General features: G+C 43.4%; 1 protein-coding gene and 1 long non-coding RNA gene across 2 annotated transcripts in view; one reads left to right on the top strand and one right to left on the bottom strand.

The window, feature by feature from the left end:
* The first annotated feature begins 150 nt into the window (after positions 1–150).
* LOC128776493 (uncharacterized) lies at positions 151–2,897 on the top strand. The gene is made up of 2 exons (XR_008421553.1): positions 151–1,358; positions 1,658–2,897. It is a non-coding gene; the product is annotated as an uncharacterized LOC128776493 (long non-coding RNA).
* A 5,102-nt stretch (positions 2,898–7,999) lies between these two features.
* The window catches only part of FAM149A (family with sequence similarity 149 member A), a 55,688-nt gene continuing 46,327 nt past the window's right edge, over positions 8,000–17,360 (bottom strand). The window contains 7 exon segments of the mRNA XM_019422187.2: positions 8,000–8,302; positions 8,305–8,447; positions 10,556–10,634; positions 11,212–11,340; positions 12,582–12,702; positions 15,957–16,166; positions 16,649–16,752. Of these exon segments, the coding sequence (XP_019277732.2) occupies positions 8,177–8,302; positions 8,305–8,447; positions 10,556–10,634; positions 11,212–11,340; positions 12,582–12,702; positions 15,957–16,166; positions 16,649–16,752 (912 nt within the window). The 3' untranslated portion in view covers positions 8,000–8,176.

Here is a 17,360-nt window from a genome sequence, read left to right as displayed (position 1 = left end):
TGTGATGCAAATATTTTCCACCATATCCTCGGGACCGTGAAAAGTCAGCAGCCAGAAAAACAAGTGAGAGGGGAAGGTCAAGGCCTTGGAAAGAGGCGGAGTAAGAGAAGCTGGGAAAGGTAGGGGGGAGTGGGGCGGTTGTAAGGGGATGGTAGTTGTAGTGAGCTCTTCAAGAGGGAACGAAGGCACAGCACTGAGCCTGCAGAAGGAAAAGCAAAGTGACTGGGAGGCTGGAATTCTGCCCAAGGACTAAGCTCCCTAACTACCAGTTCCCCTCTTTTCTTCAGGCAGCCTCGGTCCTGCCTTAACCTTAAAAATAAAACTCACTTATCTTAGCAGCAAAATGGGTATATTTGGAAACAGCAGAGAGTTGCAATTTTGAGACACAGCAGACAGCAAAACCATAGACAGGTGTGGAGAACAAAGAAGAAAAAACACTTAAAAAAAAAAGTTTATTTATTTTTGAGAGAGTGTGAGTGCTGCAGGGGCAGAGAGAGAGGACAGGGCAGAGGATCCGAAGTGGGTTCTCCGCGGACAGAAGGGAGCCCACTGTGGGGCTCCAACTCACAAATCTTGAGACTGTGGCCTGAGCCGAAGTGGGATACCCAAGGGCCTGAGCCACCCAGGGATCCCCAGAACGTTGTTTTATACAGGAGAGAGGGGATTGGGAGTGGCTGCTAGAAACTAAAACTCCTTTGTCTAAACTGGGAGTTTAAAGCGTAGTGGCTTCTCATTGGCTGAGCTGTGACAGTCTCTCATTGGCTGGGCTGTTGCTAGGGGAGAGAAAAACCTTTCTCCCTCCCCCCAGCCCCACACCCTAAGGGTTAGTAAAGTCCTGCCACCTGCAAGTACCTTTGTGTTGGGTCTGCAATTGAGGAAGAGTGGTAGGGTGTGTTAGCTCTCCCGTCTGGCCTCCTCCTTCATTTCACAGGAGGTTTCCATTCATTTATTCATTCATTCGTTCGTTCGTTTAATTTTAGAGAGGGAGAGAGAGACGGAGAGAGAGATTCCTAAGCAGGTTCCATGCCCAGGGCAGAGTCCAAGGCGGGGCCAAAATCAAGAGTGGGATGATGCTTAACCCACTGAGTCACCCAGGTGTCCTGGAGGTTTCCTTTTATTAACTTACAAAGGGCCTAGGCTGGAGTGCCCCTCTCCCTGTGGCAGGTCCCCAAGCTATAGCAAAAGTGGCAGGGAAGTTGATACGTTGAGAAATGCCCGGATTCCTACTTTGCTTAATTACATTAGTTTTGTCTGCAGCTATCGTATAGGCTTCACTCAGCCATTTACAGGCCTGTCTGAAGTAGAGAAAAACATTGCCTAGGGCTCCTTTCTCCAACTGATTTTTGTTCAAGCCATCTGTAAGTACCAACATGGAAAGAGGTTCATGAAATATTAAAACACTAACAATAAAACAAGTTGTAGAACATTAAGTCATGTCATGGGATCTTTGGGAGAAGAAGTTTCTCTCCAGCAAGACTAACGTCTGGAAAGAAAACTACTCATCAGTTCTATGGAGTGAGATTGGAGAGCAAAGTCTTGGTATTTTATTCACTTCCCTATTGTTCAATCACGTTAAGACTTTAAGAAAATGTATTTATCTAGTACCTTTAATATCATTAAATATATCTCATGATTTTTATTTTCTTTCTCTCTAAAGGATTGAGTCCACATCTCCCTCTGGATCCATTCCTTGGCTCCCCTTTACAGAAAAATCCCTCAAAAGACTGGCTATGCCTTTGGGCTTGAATTTCTCTCCTCATATTCTCTCCTGAACCCTCTGCAGTCAGGCTTCTGCCTTGTCTATTCCACTAACATAGATCTTGTCGATGTCCCTGATGTCCCCAATACCCTCCCTGTGGCTAAATCTTTAAGTCCTTTCTTGGCTCTTATCTAAATTGACCTATCAACAGCATTCAACATGTTTGAGTCCTTGTCACCTCCTTGGAAAAGTTTCCCCTACTTGATTTGGAGCATTCCCCATTCTTTGATTTTTGTTCTCCCTCACCAATCATTCCTTTCGGTCGGCTTTGCTAATTTCTCTTCACATCCCGTTCCTCTAGATGTTAGGGTGCCCACGGCCCAGAACTTTTGTTTTCCCCGCATGTCTACACTCGGTCTCTTGGTTATCTCATCCGTTCCAGCACTTAAATACCATCTGTCTGTTGACCGTTGCCAAATGTATCCCTCCTGTCTGTATTTCTTCTCTAAACCCCAAGTGCAGCTCCCCAAATGCCTCAACGTCCTCACTGAAGCATCTCAAAGACATCTCAAACGTGACGTGTCCCGACATGCTCCCTAGAGTTAAGCCCAAGCCTAGGAGTCAGTCTTGATTCCTCACACATCAAATGCAACCGCAAATCCTATTGGCTCGAATTTCAAAACATCCAGTCCCTTGACTCTTCAGCATCTGCACCACGACCATCTGATCCCAGCATCCTCTGGGGTCAGGTGACGCCACTCTGTGCTCAACACTCTCCAGTGGCTTCCTATTTCAGATAATTTACGATTTCCAAGGCCAGAAAGGATCTTAACCCCTCAGCTCCTGCTACTTCGCTGATATCATCTCCCATTATTAACCCCCTGGCTAATTCCATGTCATGCCCCACTGGCCTCTGCTGTTCCTCAAACCTCCAGGGATGCTCCTGTTCTAGGTCTGTGTGTTTGGCCCTCTCTCTAGAATTTTTTTTCACCATAGATACATGTCTCTTTCCCCATCTTCAAGTCTTTGCTCAAATATAACCTCTGCAATAAAGCCTTTCCTATTTGATTCGAAGCTACAGCTCTTTCCACTGTTACCTTGCCCAGCTATTGCTACCTGAACTTGCTTAGGACACACCCTTACATAAAGAAGGTGCTTGATGGGTATTTGATGACATAATAAATCCATGATTAGCACACAGGAATGTCATCTTCTGTGGAGAAACAAAGGTTAATTGGGAATTCATAAATGAGATAAACCTCTCACAAACAGTGTGGTTATGCATTTTTAATTCACTGGTCCAAGTCTGCTTATGCAGTAAAAAATAAAGGAATGAATAACCTGTGTATTAGAAACCGTGGGCAGGTATGCAAATTATATACAAATTGGGAATTGAATGCAGCTTTAGGAGTATAATGAATTTTTGAAAACTCTTTCAATACTTTTATTAAAAATTATAGAGGTGAGATGAAAAAGAATGAAAACTTGCCATTTGCAACAACGTGGATGGAGCTAGAATGTATTACACTAAGTGAAATAAGTCCGTTAAAGACATACATGATTTCTCTCGTATGTGGAATTTAAGAAGCACAACAGACGAACATAGGGGAAGGGAAGGAAAAATAAAATAAAAACAGAGAGGGAGGCAAACCATAAGAAATTCTTAGAGAACAGACTGAGGGTTGCTGGAGGGAGGGGTGGGTGGGGTGATGCGTTAAATGGGTGATGGGCACTGAGGAAGGCACTTATTGGGATGAGCACAGGGTGTTATATGTATCACTGCATATATGAATCACTGCATTCTACCCTGAAACCAATACTACACTGTATGTAAACTAACTTGAACTTAAAAAATAAATTAAAAAAAATTACAGACATAAAAATCCTGAATAAGAAAGATGTACCTCTTAATTGGCATAGAAATTCCATTCTAGTTCAGAACAACATCAGCATGGACACTTCCTTTCATATTATTTTTAACATTTATTTTTTAATTCATTTTTTAAATTTACATCCAAGTTAGTTAGCATATAGTGCAACAATGATTTCAGGAGTAGATTCCTTAGTGCCTGTTACCCACTTAGCCCATCCCCCGTCTCACAACCCCTCCAGCTACCCTCTGCTTTCTATATTTGAGAGTTTCCTATGTTTTGTCCTCCTCCCTGTTTTTATATTATTTTTGCTTCCCTTCCCTATGTTCATCTGTTTGTATCTTAAATTCCTCATGAGTGAAGTCATGTGATATTTATCTTTCTCTAATTTCACTTAGCATAATGCCCTCCAGTTCCATCCACGTAGTTGCAAATGGCAAGATTTCATTCTTTTTGATTGCCAAGTAATACTCCATTGTATATATATACCACATCTTCTTTATCCATTCATCCATCGATGGATATTTGGGCTCTTTCCATACCTTGGCTATTGTTGATAGTGCTGCTATAAACATGGGAGGTGCGTGTGTCCCTTCGAAACAGTCCCGTATCCCTTGGATAAATACCTAATAGTGCAATTGCTGGGTCGTAGGGTAGTTCTATTTTTAAATTTTTGAGGAACCTCCATACTGTTTTCCAGAGTGGCTGAACTAGTTTGCATTCCCACCAGCAACCCAAAACAGATCCTCTTTCTCTGCATCCTCGCCAACACCTGTTGTTGCCTGAGTTGTTCATGTTAGCCATTCTGACAGATGTGAGGTGGTATCTCATTGTGGTTTTAATTTGTATTTCCTTGATGATGAGTGATGTTGAGCATTTTTTCATGTGTCCGTTAGCCATCTGGAAGTCTTCTTTGGAGAAATGTCTGTTCATGTCTTTTGCCCATTTCTTCACTGGATCGTTTGTTTTTTGGTTGTTGAGTTTGATAACTTTCTTATAGCTTTAGGATAGTAACCCTTTATCTGGTATGCAAATATCTTCTCCCATTCTGTCAGTTGCCTTTTAGTTTTGCTGATTGTTTCCTTCGCTGTGCAGAAGGTTTTTATTTTGATAAGGTCCCAATAGTTGATTTTTGCATTTGTTTCCCTTGCCTCCAGAGACATGTTGAGTAAAAAGTTGCTGTGGCCAAAGTCAAAGAGGTTTTTTGCCTGCTTTCTCTTCTAGGATTTTGATGGCTTCCTGTCTTATGTTTAGGTCTTTCATCCACTTTGAGTTTATCTTTGTGTATGGTGTAAGAAAGTGGTCCAGGTTCATTTTTCTGCATGTCGCTGTCCAGTTTTCCCAGCACCATTTGCTGAAGAGACTGTCTTCATTTCATTGGATATTCTTTCCTGCTTTGTCAAAGATTAGTTGGCCATATGCTTGTGGGTCCGTTTCTGGGTTCTCTGGTCTGTTGCATTGGTCTGAGTGTCTGTTCTTGTGCCATTACCATATTGTCTTGATGATTACAGCTTTGTAATGCATCTCGAAGCCCGGAACGGTCATGCCCCCAGTTTTGATTTTCTTTTTCAAGATTGCTTTGGCTATTTGGGGTCTTTTCTGGTTCCATACAAATTTAGGATTGTTTGTTCTAGCTCTGTGAAGAATGCTGGTGTTATTTTGATAGGGATTGCATTGAATATGTATACTGTTTATCTAGCAGTTTTCTATGGTATTTTACATGTTTTTATATTATTTTAAAATTCCTTCATTCCTTCCTTGGTTTTGGATGAATTAACAGACATTTCAATTAACACAGTCATTAACCTTCATTTAAAAATTGACCTCAGGAGTAATTCAATTTGCCTTTTTCAATTTTTAACAAAGAAATTCTAAGACTTACTTATCAAGGTAGAGTATTATGAAAACACGGCCCCAGTTCTTCCCTGATCACTTCAAAAAGCACTATCCTTGATGCAAGCATCATTTGCTAACCTCTAAATCTCATTTAACCTATAAATGAAGTGTACAGGTATAAAAGTACATGCTCTAAGCAGGTCTTATTAAAGTCAGTGGCAAAGCCATGCCTCTGTTCTCTCTAAAATTGTACTTTTTCAGGGCACCTGGGTGGCTCAGTTGGTTAAGCTTCTGACTCTTAATTTTGGCTCAGGTCGTGATCTCAGGGTTGTGGGATCCAGCAGGATGCCAGGTTCGATGCTGACAGCACGGAGCCTGCTTGGGATTCTCTCTCTTCCTCTTTCTCTCTGCCCCTCCCCCGCTCATGCTCATTCACAGGCTCTCTCAAAATAGTAATTTTGTCAAAAAAATTAAAAAAGAAATAAAAATAAAATTGTACTGTATGCTCTAGTTGAAAAATGATTACTGCACTTGGTTCTGTTTTTTAAAGCGGTTTTAGCAATAAATATACAAATAATAGATTTTCATTTAGAAACCTTTGAAGCCACAGAAAGTAAAGCTACCATAAAATCTATTCAGTGGTTCTCCATGAGAAAATAATTTCTCTTGGATACTCTTCCTTAATGTTAGTTTAGAATGCATATCAGTCATTTTTCCTTCTAAGAAGTCTGTGCTGACTGGGAAGGAGTTGAATGGGTCCTGGAAATTGACATGAATTCGCTTGAGCCACTCTGAAAGAGCAAGGTGGATAGAAAACCCACCGTTAGCAGGAATTAGGGACCAGAGGGCACCAGGACTAGAGGCCCTTGGGAACAGGGACTCCAGGCTGCTCCCGTGTCCAGGAATCCCTCACATTTGAGAGTGGCTAAATCAAGACTGGTATTTTAAGTGCCTATGGCTAATGTTGAGGGAGAGTTTTGAAAAATTTCTAAATGCTTCGGTCTGCTTTGTGTGGGTAACTAAGCATTAAAAATCTAGACTTACGGAGCTGGGGCCAGCCACCTACTCCGTAACAGGTTCCATAACTGTGAAAAATAAGTCAGGAGAAATGTAAGGGAGAAACAAAAAAGAGGCAAGGCTCCAGCACCATTTTTGTTCTGTCCTCTGTGATCAAGGGCAACACTAGTTCCCGTCTCAACACACTTTTTAATTTCCAGACATCTCTAAGAAGGCAAAGATCCTCTCTTCTTACAACCAGAAATATGTCTGAAAATAATTTATTATGCATTTAAATAATAGAACAAGTGTCATTGTAGATTAATAAAAAATAAATTGATACAATGTAAGTACCTGATCGGAAAAAAAAAAGAAATTTTGGTGATTTGAGATCTGAGAATAGAAACATCTAAGAACATAAGTCACTATAAAGGAAAACCATGGGGCAGGTGGGAGGCAAACGAAAATGACCCTAGGGGCACCTGGGTGGTTCAGTCGGTTAAGCATCTGACTTCATTTCAGGATATGATCTCGTGGTTCATGAGCTTGAGGCCCAATTTGGATAAAACAGAAGCCTTGCTTCCGGTGAGCTCCAGCCCTGCTTTGGGTGAACATGAGCCCCACTTTGGTTAAAAACAAAAAAAACAAAAACAAAAAAACAAAAGAAAACACACGCCCCGCTTCAATTAAGCCTCGCTTCTCTCCTCCTCCCTCCATCTCTCTCTGCCCCTCATGGTTTTCTCTCTCTCTCTGCCCTTCATTCACTTTCACCCCCCCCCCTCCACGGTCTCTCAAAAAAAAAAAAAAGAAATAAAAAAGGAAAGAAAAGAAAATGACCCTAGAGCCTGGCCTCCAACCGATCACCTCCCCTTCGCAATCCCTTTCCATTTTCTGTATGAATGCCAGATAGGGGTACATGGTCGGAAGAGACACACGCAGGGTCAGAAGACAGAGCGGAAAGAACCACTGCCTTTAGAGGGATCAGGGAGGGTTCACAGCAGATGTGACATCTGAGCAAAGATCAGACTGTGATAAAATAAGCAGGAGGCTGCTTCAGGGCTTCCCTCCAGTGGATGAACACCTTCACCCGCAGGCAGCAAATAGGAAACCATACACGGTATGTGGAAATTAGGTTTCTAGTCAGCTTTAAAAGTCAATAAATTTGGAACACTTTTGGATAGACTGCCTGAGGCCGAGCATGAAAACCAGCAAAATGAAATTGGCTCGGGAGACAGTCGCTGTCATTTCTCAAAGAGGCTCGTGACTCAAGTACTTTTTAAAAAAAGGTATAAGGGGGCGCCTGGGTGGCTCAGTCTGTTAAGCGTCCGACTTCGGCTCAGGTCATGATCTCGCGGTTCATGGGTTCGAGCCCCGTGTCAGGCTCTGTGCTGACAGCTCAGAGCGCGGGGCCTGCTTCCGATGCTGTGTCTGCCCCTCCCCCACTCACACTCTGTCTCTCAAAAATAAACATTAAAAATTTTTTTAAAAAGGTGTAAGAAAGTCAGCACAACGACCAGAACAATCTGAACCTTAGATAAACTGACGTACTGTACCAAAGATTGCTTTGCTATTTTCTAAAGAAGGGAGTGACATCACATCAATTAGTAACCAGGACTTCGGTGGATTAGTCACAGAATGAGACACAAAACGCATGTCAAGACACAAAGTTACAGAATGGCCCATTCCTAGGCAATATCCTCTCATCTGTTGAGTGTGTAAATACATGCACTGCTTATGTGTGTGTCTGTGTCTGTGTGATCGATAAGATGATGGATTATAAACACCTATTAGATCCGAATGCTTCCAGTGAAGAAGGTCGGTGAATTTGACTTGGAGTCTCTTTACAATGCAAGGATTCACAACTAAGCTGTTTATGTGCTTGCGTTTCTCTCCGACCGGCTCAGGTCCCACTGTCAGACAAACTGATGCGTAGTAGAATACTTGTTCTTCCATTATTCGTGTGATAAATGGCATGCTGAGACTGGCTGCTCCCAGCTCCATCAAGATGCCACTTGGAATCTCTTCCTTGAAGTCAGAGTCGTCCTCTGAAAAGATTTAGGTGGATACTGTGAACCTGAAACACCAACCACAAAGTAACGCCCATTAAACTGCTTCAAACTTCCAGCTCTCAAAAGGATGGCTTTGTACATTCAATGCAGATGATTTTTTTTTTTTTTAAAAGAAAACCAAAATACTTTGATGTTGCTTTTACATAAACCGGGAAATATGCAAAAACTGCCATTGAGGGTCCTGAGAGGAAGGAAGGGAGGGAGGGAGGGAGGGAGGAAGGAAGGAAGGGAGGGAGGGAGGGGGGGAGGGGGGAGGGAGGGAGGAAGCGAGGAAGGAAGGAAGGAAGGAAGGAAGGAAGGAAGGAAGGAAGGAAGGAAGGAAGGATGGATGTTGTTCCCCTTCTCCACTAAGCCTAAGTTCTGGCCCTGTGTCCTCCGAGAGCTGGTGGCTTTGCTAGCACCTTCTACCCTGAGGTGGATCCCAGGAAGCCGAGTAGTGAGTTCTGGTGGCCTACTGGCTTCATGGGGGCAGAAGGAATGTCAGCTGCCTTAAGAGACCCTTGCCACTGTTGGGGATTCCCCTCAGCTTCTCCCTTTCTCTTTTTCTTCTGCCACAGAACAAATGTCGATAAATTAATAGTTCCTGGTGCTTTTTGACCTGGAAGCAAAGGTTAAGAGATGACATGCCTGCTTGTCAGAAAGTAAGAAAATAAGTTCTTAGAATTACAGAAATACCTCTTATGTACCTCAGTTATTTCTACAGCCATGAGAAAAGCTCCTGACGGTCGGTAATAATAGTCACAAGACTCCTGATAAGAGAATATATATACTGACTTAGTATGGGGGGTAAATTAAATGTGCAGATTTCAAACGAATTCAGAACCCAGTTCCCTCTCGGAACCTCTAATCCTGGTGCCCAGTAAAGTATTAGACAGCTCCACTTAGTGTCCTGCGGTCAAGATCTCCAAAACGAAACTCATCAAAATTCTCTGCGTCCCCTCTGCCGGCACCACTGTCTACTGACCATCCAGGGGATCGGTCTCGTGTACCACGTGATGCTCATCCCGATTTGCGTGGCTCATGGCCCCTCCGGGCCGCCCCTCGACCCTTTACCCATCTGCACAGCCAGCCGGTGGTCCTGCTCACCTCTCTCACGGTCCCCTCATCTTCCCCACTACACTGAGCGTTCCTCGAGAGAATCTGTAAAAGGCTAAAGCATCTGTGACATCACTATGCCACAGAACTACAGAAGGGCTGACGTAAACAGTGATAAAATTAGCGTGTTGTCACAATGCTTCAATTTTACTAGACTTCTGTGTAAACTGTAGCATTTGCCTTAACACAGCAAGTTACCCTGTGCATTTCACATGACCTATAGTCCCAATGACTCCTAATTCTTGAACAAACAACATATGCCTAGAATCTAGCGAGGTCCTCTCCGTACATTTTTCCAGTGATGGCTTGATCAACCCAGACTATTATAAAAAGAAGAAACTGAGGCCCAAGAAGGTTGAGGCTCTCCTAAGATAGCTCAGTGAGTGGGATGGAAACCTGGCATTGGGTTCCAGAGTGGCACAGTTCATGATAATACTATGTTGCCTCCTTAAACAAAAATACTGGTAACAGTTTTGAGAATTAAAACATCACTGGCCTGCGTTCGGACTAGAAACTTTACTCTAAAAGTAGCTACTGGGCTGAAAATAAGTATTTATCTGTGAAACTCTCCATTCTAAAATACTTAGAATATTTGTATTAATTTTATGGAGCATTTTTATAAATTAGATCTTTAAAGGGAATTAAGAGGAGGGTGTGATGAGAAAACATAAAAACTGTTATTGTGGAGAGAGACACTGATTTGTCATGAGACTCCTAAGACAGCATTTTCCTTTTTCTGAGAGTGAGGCCCCAGTTTAATGCAGAGCATCTGGGCATTTTCCCCTTTATGACTAACAGCAGGCAAAGGCTTATCTTTGAAGTTTGGCTCTTTCTAGAGACTTCTGTGTCTGGCCATGGGTGACAAACACTTGTAATTTGCTCTTACATGGTCAAAAGAGTCCTACTTAGGTAGATGATCTTCCATTTCTCTTTCCAAAACTTGAAACTTCACATCACACCTCATTTATTTACATGTGGAGAAAACTGACCTGTCAACAGACTCTGACTTGTCCATGTGTGGCCAGCAAATTCCATCAGGGTCAGTGAACCTTTTCGAGGAGTATCTAACTGTCAGAAGAAAAATAAAATGAGGGGTGAGCTTTATTGTTACACATATTTTTTTTTTAAACAAGATTCTTTTTTTTTTTTAATGTTTATTTTTGAGAGGGAAAGAGAGAGAAAGACTGTGAGAAGGGGCAGAGAGAGAGAGGGAGACACAGAATCAGAAGCAGACTCCAGGCTCTGAGCTGTCAGCACAGGGCCCGACGTGGGGCTCGAACCCACGCGCTGTGAGATCTCCACCTGAGCTGAAGTCAGACACTTAACCACCTGGGCCACCCAGCCTCCCCGTATTGTTTCAGACATTTTTAAAAGTCAACTTTATGGGGGCGCCTGGGTGGCTCAGTCGGTTGAGCATCCGACTTCGGCTCAGGTCACGATCTCACGGTCTGTGAGTTCGAGCCCCACGTCGGGCTCTGGGCTGATGGCTCAGAGCCTGGAGCCTGCTTCCGATTCTGTGTCTCCCTCTCTATCTGCCCCTCCCCCGTTCATGCTCTGTCTCTCTCTGTCTCAAAAATAAATAAAAAAAAAAACGTTAAAAAAAAAAAAAAAAAAAAGTCAACTTTATGGTTAACAGACAACCTACCCGAAATGTATGGGTTGTGCTGGGTCTTGAAAACTGTTCCACAGTCAGAGATCTTTCTCGAAGAGGTGAGCGTTCCAAACTGTCAGGTACGGCACTAAACACACGGTTCTGTGGATGCCTCCCTCTGTACTAAATAAAGGATAATATGTTTCGGTTTCAGGTAAACGCAATCCTTAAAAAAGACAAAAGAAGTTTCCTTTCTTTGTGTTTCAACCATTCACTCATTTATTCATCCATTCACTCCCTTATTTGAAACTTTTATTTAGATACTGGGAAGTATAACATCTATCAAGCATAAATGTCAAAACACATGTTGATTATGTCATTTTATTATTTAACCCGATAAAGCAAGTGTCCTAACAGATAAATACGGATTAAAAACCCGAACCGCATAAAGTACTCAATATTAAATTATAATAGAAATGTAATTTTGCGTTTATTTTTTTTTAATGTGATGTCCGCCTTCCTTTATGATTTTACTCAAAGCCACGACATTCTAAGGTTACACACGAAAGCTGTGCAATTCTTGCCTTTCTAGGAATGGATTCTGCCGCTGCACTCAGGGAAGCAAAGGAATGCAAGAGAAAACATTCCATCGGTTTTTCTCCTTAGGCTTTTTAGGTTCCCACGACTGGGAACCTTCTGTGTTTTATGAAATAGAGATGAGTTAGTTACTCGTATGAGAGCGAAGTGGCGCGTCATTGTAACTGTGGGGGGGACATCTGGTGATGCACACCAGCAGCCCCACACCTGCCCCACACCTTTTGCCATCACGTGGCTGCGTTGAGCCTGGGTGAAGAAGACATTCCCTCCGCACTGCAACAGACATGGTGCCCCTGAGCCGTAAACATGAGAGCTGATAAAAATGGCAGGGGCGTTCTACAGAGGTCTTACTTTATGCAGGCGTTATTTCCCATCTATAAATTCATGTCATCCTTATATCAGTCCTTTGAGGAAGGAATCACTGTGGCCCTTCTACGGGTCAGAAAACAAAGGCGCAGGGAGATTAATTTCTACTACGTTAATTTCTACACTACATTTGGGTGGCCGGGTTCAAACACAGATCTCCCTGTCTCCTGACCTAACCTTCATGCTATTTTCTTTGCTATACCATCCTGTCAGATTTTCTTTGACACCTGGACTTCCTGATTCGGTTCAAATCAGGTTTTCATTTCGCACGACAGTGAATTAACCCTCCCACCTCCCGTCAGTTCTCGCATGCCAGTTACTTTCAGGAAGCAGATTATGGAGACATTTTACGTTACTTGAGTTCGTACTTGGCCCCGGAAGGGCCAAAATTATATTGTGGTTGTTTGTTTTGCAGTAGACGATCTAAATGGTGCACTTAAATATAATGAAATGTGTCTTACAGGAACAGGTCGAGATCCAGGAACTGCCACATTCTGCCCACCAGTCTCTGAGCCTATGGGGGGTAACCTGCTCCTTGAGGCCTGAGCCGGTGGGGAGGACCCCCGGTCTATGCCAGTTTGCCTGTAAACACAACAACATGTAACTGAGCACCCAGGTGCAGAGACAGGGGGACAGACCTCACCACAAAGCTCCTCATCGGAACTGGTAATCACAGCTGCCTTTCAAAAGAAATGTTCAAGGAGAATGAGCAGAGTGCGGGAAAGACAAATGTAAAGAGGGGGACTGACCACCAGCTCCGGTCACCTTCTCCTTGCTCGGCAGTGACTGTCGAACTGTATTTACTGACTGCTCTGCGATGCTAGTCCCTGTACAGGATACGGAAATAATTGAAGGTCTGGTTCCTCCTCTTAAGGAGCTTGTAAGTTACTGAAAACCCATGAAGTTATTAGAGAACAATGTAAACAGTTGATGTAATGAAGGGCTATGGTAAACGATTCTAAATAGAAGTGCTGTAGAAATTGAGAGAACGGGCGATCAATGAAGGATAAAATTAATTACCAAGGTGTAGGGCCTCGATGAGGAAAACTATAAAACTTTATGTAAGGGCATTAAAAGGAGAGGCAAGATACGTTCTCCGATGAGAAAACTAAATATTGTGAAAGCGTCGGTCATCCCTACATTTGTAATAGATTTAATGCCATCAGGTTCAATGTGATACTTTTCGTTTTTGAATTTGACCACCAGATCATAGACTTTGTCAGGAAGGGTGAGGAAAGGTTCAGATGATAGACATTCCCCACCAGATACTAACATGGAAAGACTGTCTGGTTCATGCACAAGAATAGAAATGGATATTCTACAATAAGATTCCAATTCATTGATTCGTTAATAATCAAGTTATGAAAATTAAAATATGACCATACTGCCTATCAAGTTTTAAAATACACATACTACCCATAGTTTAGAGGCTGCAAGGAAAGAGTTTCACGTCCTGCCAGTGGGACTATAGATTGTTAGAACCATTCTGGGAAGAGCCTTGGAAAAATATGTGAAGAGTCATAAAAATATCCATAATCTTTGACCCGGTAGCTTTACTTCTAGGATTGTACCAACAGGAAAAACAATTTAAAGACATCCTTATTGGGATTTATATGAAATGATACTCTACACCTGAAACTAATATTACACTGTTTGTTAACTGGAATTTAAATAAAAACTTAAAAGATTTACATAAAATGATGTCCCCTGTACATTATAATAGTGAAAATATAGAAGGAAAAGTTCCAGTAATAGCGAAATATTTCACAAATTATCACATACCCATATGTTATTTCTAGTCATTAAAATCACGCTTTCACAAATATTTAACAATGTGGAAAATAGGAATAATGTTAAGTGAAAAAAATATGAAAAAAGCTATATTAGTAGGAAAACGTAGTATTAGAAAAAAGATAAAGGAAAGAAAAGAAGAAACGTAACCATAGATAAACTTGGTAGTGAATTTATCAACAGGTATCATTTTTACATTTCTAGGTATTAGGCATACAGGTGACCTTTGAAAGGCATACAAGGTGACTACTTGTAGTTTTGCTACTATTCTAATGTTCCACTGTGAACTTGTAGTACTTTGATAGAAAAAAGCAGGTTACTTTGCTAAAAGTGAAAGGGCACGAACAAAATCCCCAAGAGGGAAGGACCAGCACAGCTGGCATGGTTGTGGGTCAGACAGAAAAAAAAGGCTGAACCCAGTCAAGGCTGGTGATCAGAAGTAATGGAAACAGGTATGCATATCAATGAGGGCGACACTGCCCCCCAAGGGGCAAACGCTGGTTATTGGTGGGACAGACAAACCAACCCTTACTTTTTTTATGCATAAAACACAGACATAAAGAACAGTACATAGACTGTACGGTATATTTGTGGCATTAAAATTCCACAGGTGAGGGAGGAATTAGGAAAGACCGTCTAAAAGGGCTTCTTAGTATGCCAGTAATATAAAAAAAAAACAGTTGAAAAACACAGGTCTATGGTGTATGGATAGGAAGGGGCAGAACATGAAGGGAAGGTATAGTTGGAGGCACAGATTTCAACAGAAAATACAAAAGGTTTCGGATGAAAGCCTGTTTGTGGAGCCCAGGGGGGCTGGGAGGAGGAGGAGAGGGCCAGCAATGTGCCAGTGACTGGGGCATGGGGTCAGGGGTCCCAAGTGACCACAGTGGGACTGGAGGAGGGGAAGAGCTCTTGAAAAGAACTACCAGAGCAAATAACCCCGGATAACCCAAACACCAGAAATATCAGTTCCAGAGGGTGAAAGACACAGCAATCCATCACAAAGCCGAACATGGCTCTGTGTAATACATCCAGAAAAGTCCAGTTGCTGGTTAAGCACTGGCAGCTGATAATGCACCCCATCCCTGCAGGGGGAGCCTAAGGCAGCCCCCTTAATGACTCCCTCCCTTGCTGCAGGAAGCCTGGGGCCAGTGGTCCGGGGGGGGGGGGGGGGGGGCGGGGTAGGGGGTGGAGGTCTCGGAAGCTGCACAGCACCGCGGGGGAGCCCCAGGCTCTGCCTCTCCTTCCTGGGAGCTTTGGCGAGTTATGCAACTTCTCTCAGCCTCTGTCTCCTCCTCTTGGATCTGGGATCCCATGAGTACTAACTCAAAAGATTTGTGGCAGGGAAAAAGTCAAATAATAAATGTGACTCGTCCCACTGGTGCTGGTAACAGAAAGCTGTCGACAAACACTAGCTGTTATTAATGTAAAGACTGCTGGACACTTGAGTAAGTGATAAAGCTGGGCTGCTCCCCAGTACCTCTGTAATAAAGGAAAAGACAAGTTCCTTTCTAACAGGGCAATGATTTGATGTCGAACCCTAAGGTCAAAAGCTTTTCTGAAAGTCCCCCACACAGAGTGAAACACAGCCTTAGAGATAAAAAAGAACGAACAGTCATACTACTCCTGAAACCAACGTTACACTACATGTTAACGGACTAGAATTTAAATAAAAACTGGAGTCACGATCTCGCGGTCTGTGAGTTCGAGCCCCGCGTCAGGCTCTGGGCTGATGGCTCGGAGCCTGGAGCCTGTTTCCGATTCTGTGTCTCCCTCTCTCTGCCCCTCCCCCGTTCATGCTCTGTCTCTCTCTGTCCCAAAAATAAATAAAAAACGTTGAAAAAAAAAAATTTTAAATAAAAACTGGAAAGACACAAACGCAGATTCTCTGCCTGACTTTACTTTCCAGCACGCAGCTTAACTACACTACCGAAACACATTTCGTGGGAAATATTCAAATTAATGAACTATTTAGAAGGTGTCCACCTGTCTCTATCCTCTGTCACGTGTGGCTTCTGGTTCCCCAGGAGAGAAACGAGACTTACGGCTTTGTTCCCCTTAGAACTTCATCGCTGCACACACTGGGGGTTTTCATCCTCTGGGAGTCTGAAGTGAGAGAAGGCAGCCTCAGATGTGCAGGTGTCTTCCTTGCGGAAGCGTGGAGTCCGCGAGCATCTGAGATTCGTCCCAGACGGTGCCGGGCCAAAGACGGAGCACTGGCCCCCACACCCAGTGATTTGCCTTCTTGTTCATTCCTGGGGGCGGGAGGGGTGGGGGGGGGAAAGCCAAATTAATTACTCAGCTTGTAAGCATTAGGTGAACAGGGCATAGATAGATGTGCCCATTACGAGGCACTGTCTAGAAGAGTGCCCGCCTCAAGCAGATACTTCTGAATATTGGCTGAACGAATGGACAGACTATCATTTCCAATTCAACTTCCATCCCACTGAAGAATCGTCCACAGGAACATAAGGTCTAAGGTCCTCCCTGACTGCAATCACACAGGATAGCCCAGAAGATTAAGAATTCACAGCTATCTTCCCCTTATCTATTGACCCTCACCTAACGGTAAGTCACTTTTGTGGCTCCTATTGGAGCAGTGAGTTTTCATTCTCACACATGGCTGTATCCTTCCCTGAGTGTGCTCAGACACGCCTAGCACGCGGACTTCTGCAGGCCTCATGCTCAGGTGCATGCAGCCTACAGAGCAGGCTGCATCGTTATTTCGCATACGTACTGCGTTCTATCCGCAAAACAGGTAGGTCTCTGCTGAAGTGGTTTTGCTTGAATTGTCATCACACAACTCAAATCACTATAAAAGTTGTTGGAGAAGCGATGAACCTGAGAAGAGTAAAAACAGTGAAAGTTAAAAGGCAGCCAGTGCCAATGCAAGAAGTGGCAAGAAGGGAGGGAGAAGTTTCTGGAATCCGGCAAGGGGAGCTGCAGGGAGAAACGCCACCAACCACTGTGACCTGGCAGAGAGGCCAGGAGTGAACAACGTCCCACGTTCTGCTCCCGTGTTGAGCTCCGAGAGCTACTTGGGGCGAAGGAGACCTCCAGACAGCCAGAATGTACCAGCGGCCAGGGCATACCAGGGTGAAGAACGTAGAGAGAGAATCTGGAGAAGCAAAGATAGGGCACCCCAGCTCCTAACTGGCCTGCTCCCAGAGGAAGTCCTTCACAGCTTGAGGAAGGTAGCTGCCAGGAAGGGCACAAGAGCCTAGGAAGAAACCCGAACACAAGACGTCAGACCCTTAAATTTGAATCCCAATTCTAACCGCTTCCTGACTGGTGGTCTTGGGAAGCTTACTTGGTTCCTGAAGGTTTAATTCCCTAATCTTTAAGTCCAGAATACTGATACATACTTTGTATGAGAATTAAGTTGAATAACACTGGGAAAGCACGAAGAGCTAAATAATCCCGAATTCCCTATTTGGTCCCGCAATATG

The sequence above is a fragment of the Panthera pardus genome, unplaced genomic scaffold (assembly GCF_024362965.1).
Source record: "Panthera pardus isolate Hobbes unplaced genomic scaffold, ASM2436296v1 HiC_scaffold_13, whole genome shotgun sequence".
NCBI classification, from domain to species: Eukaryota; Metazoa; Chordata; class Mammalia; order Carnivora; family Felidae; genus Panthera; species Panthera pardus.
The sequence above is the reverse complement of the archived record's forward strand: the minus strand, read 5'-3'. Positions and strand labels throughout refer to the sequence as shown.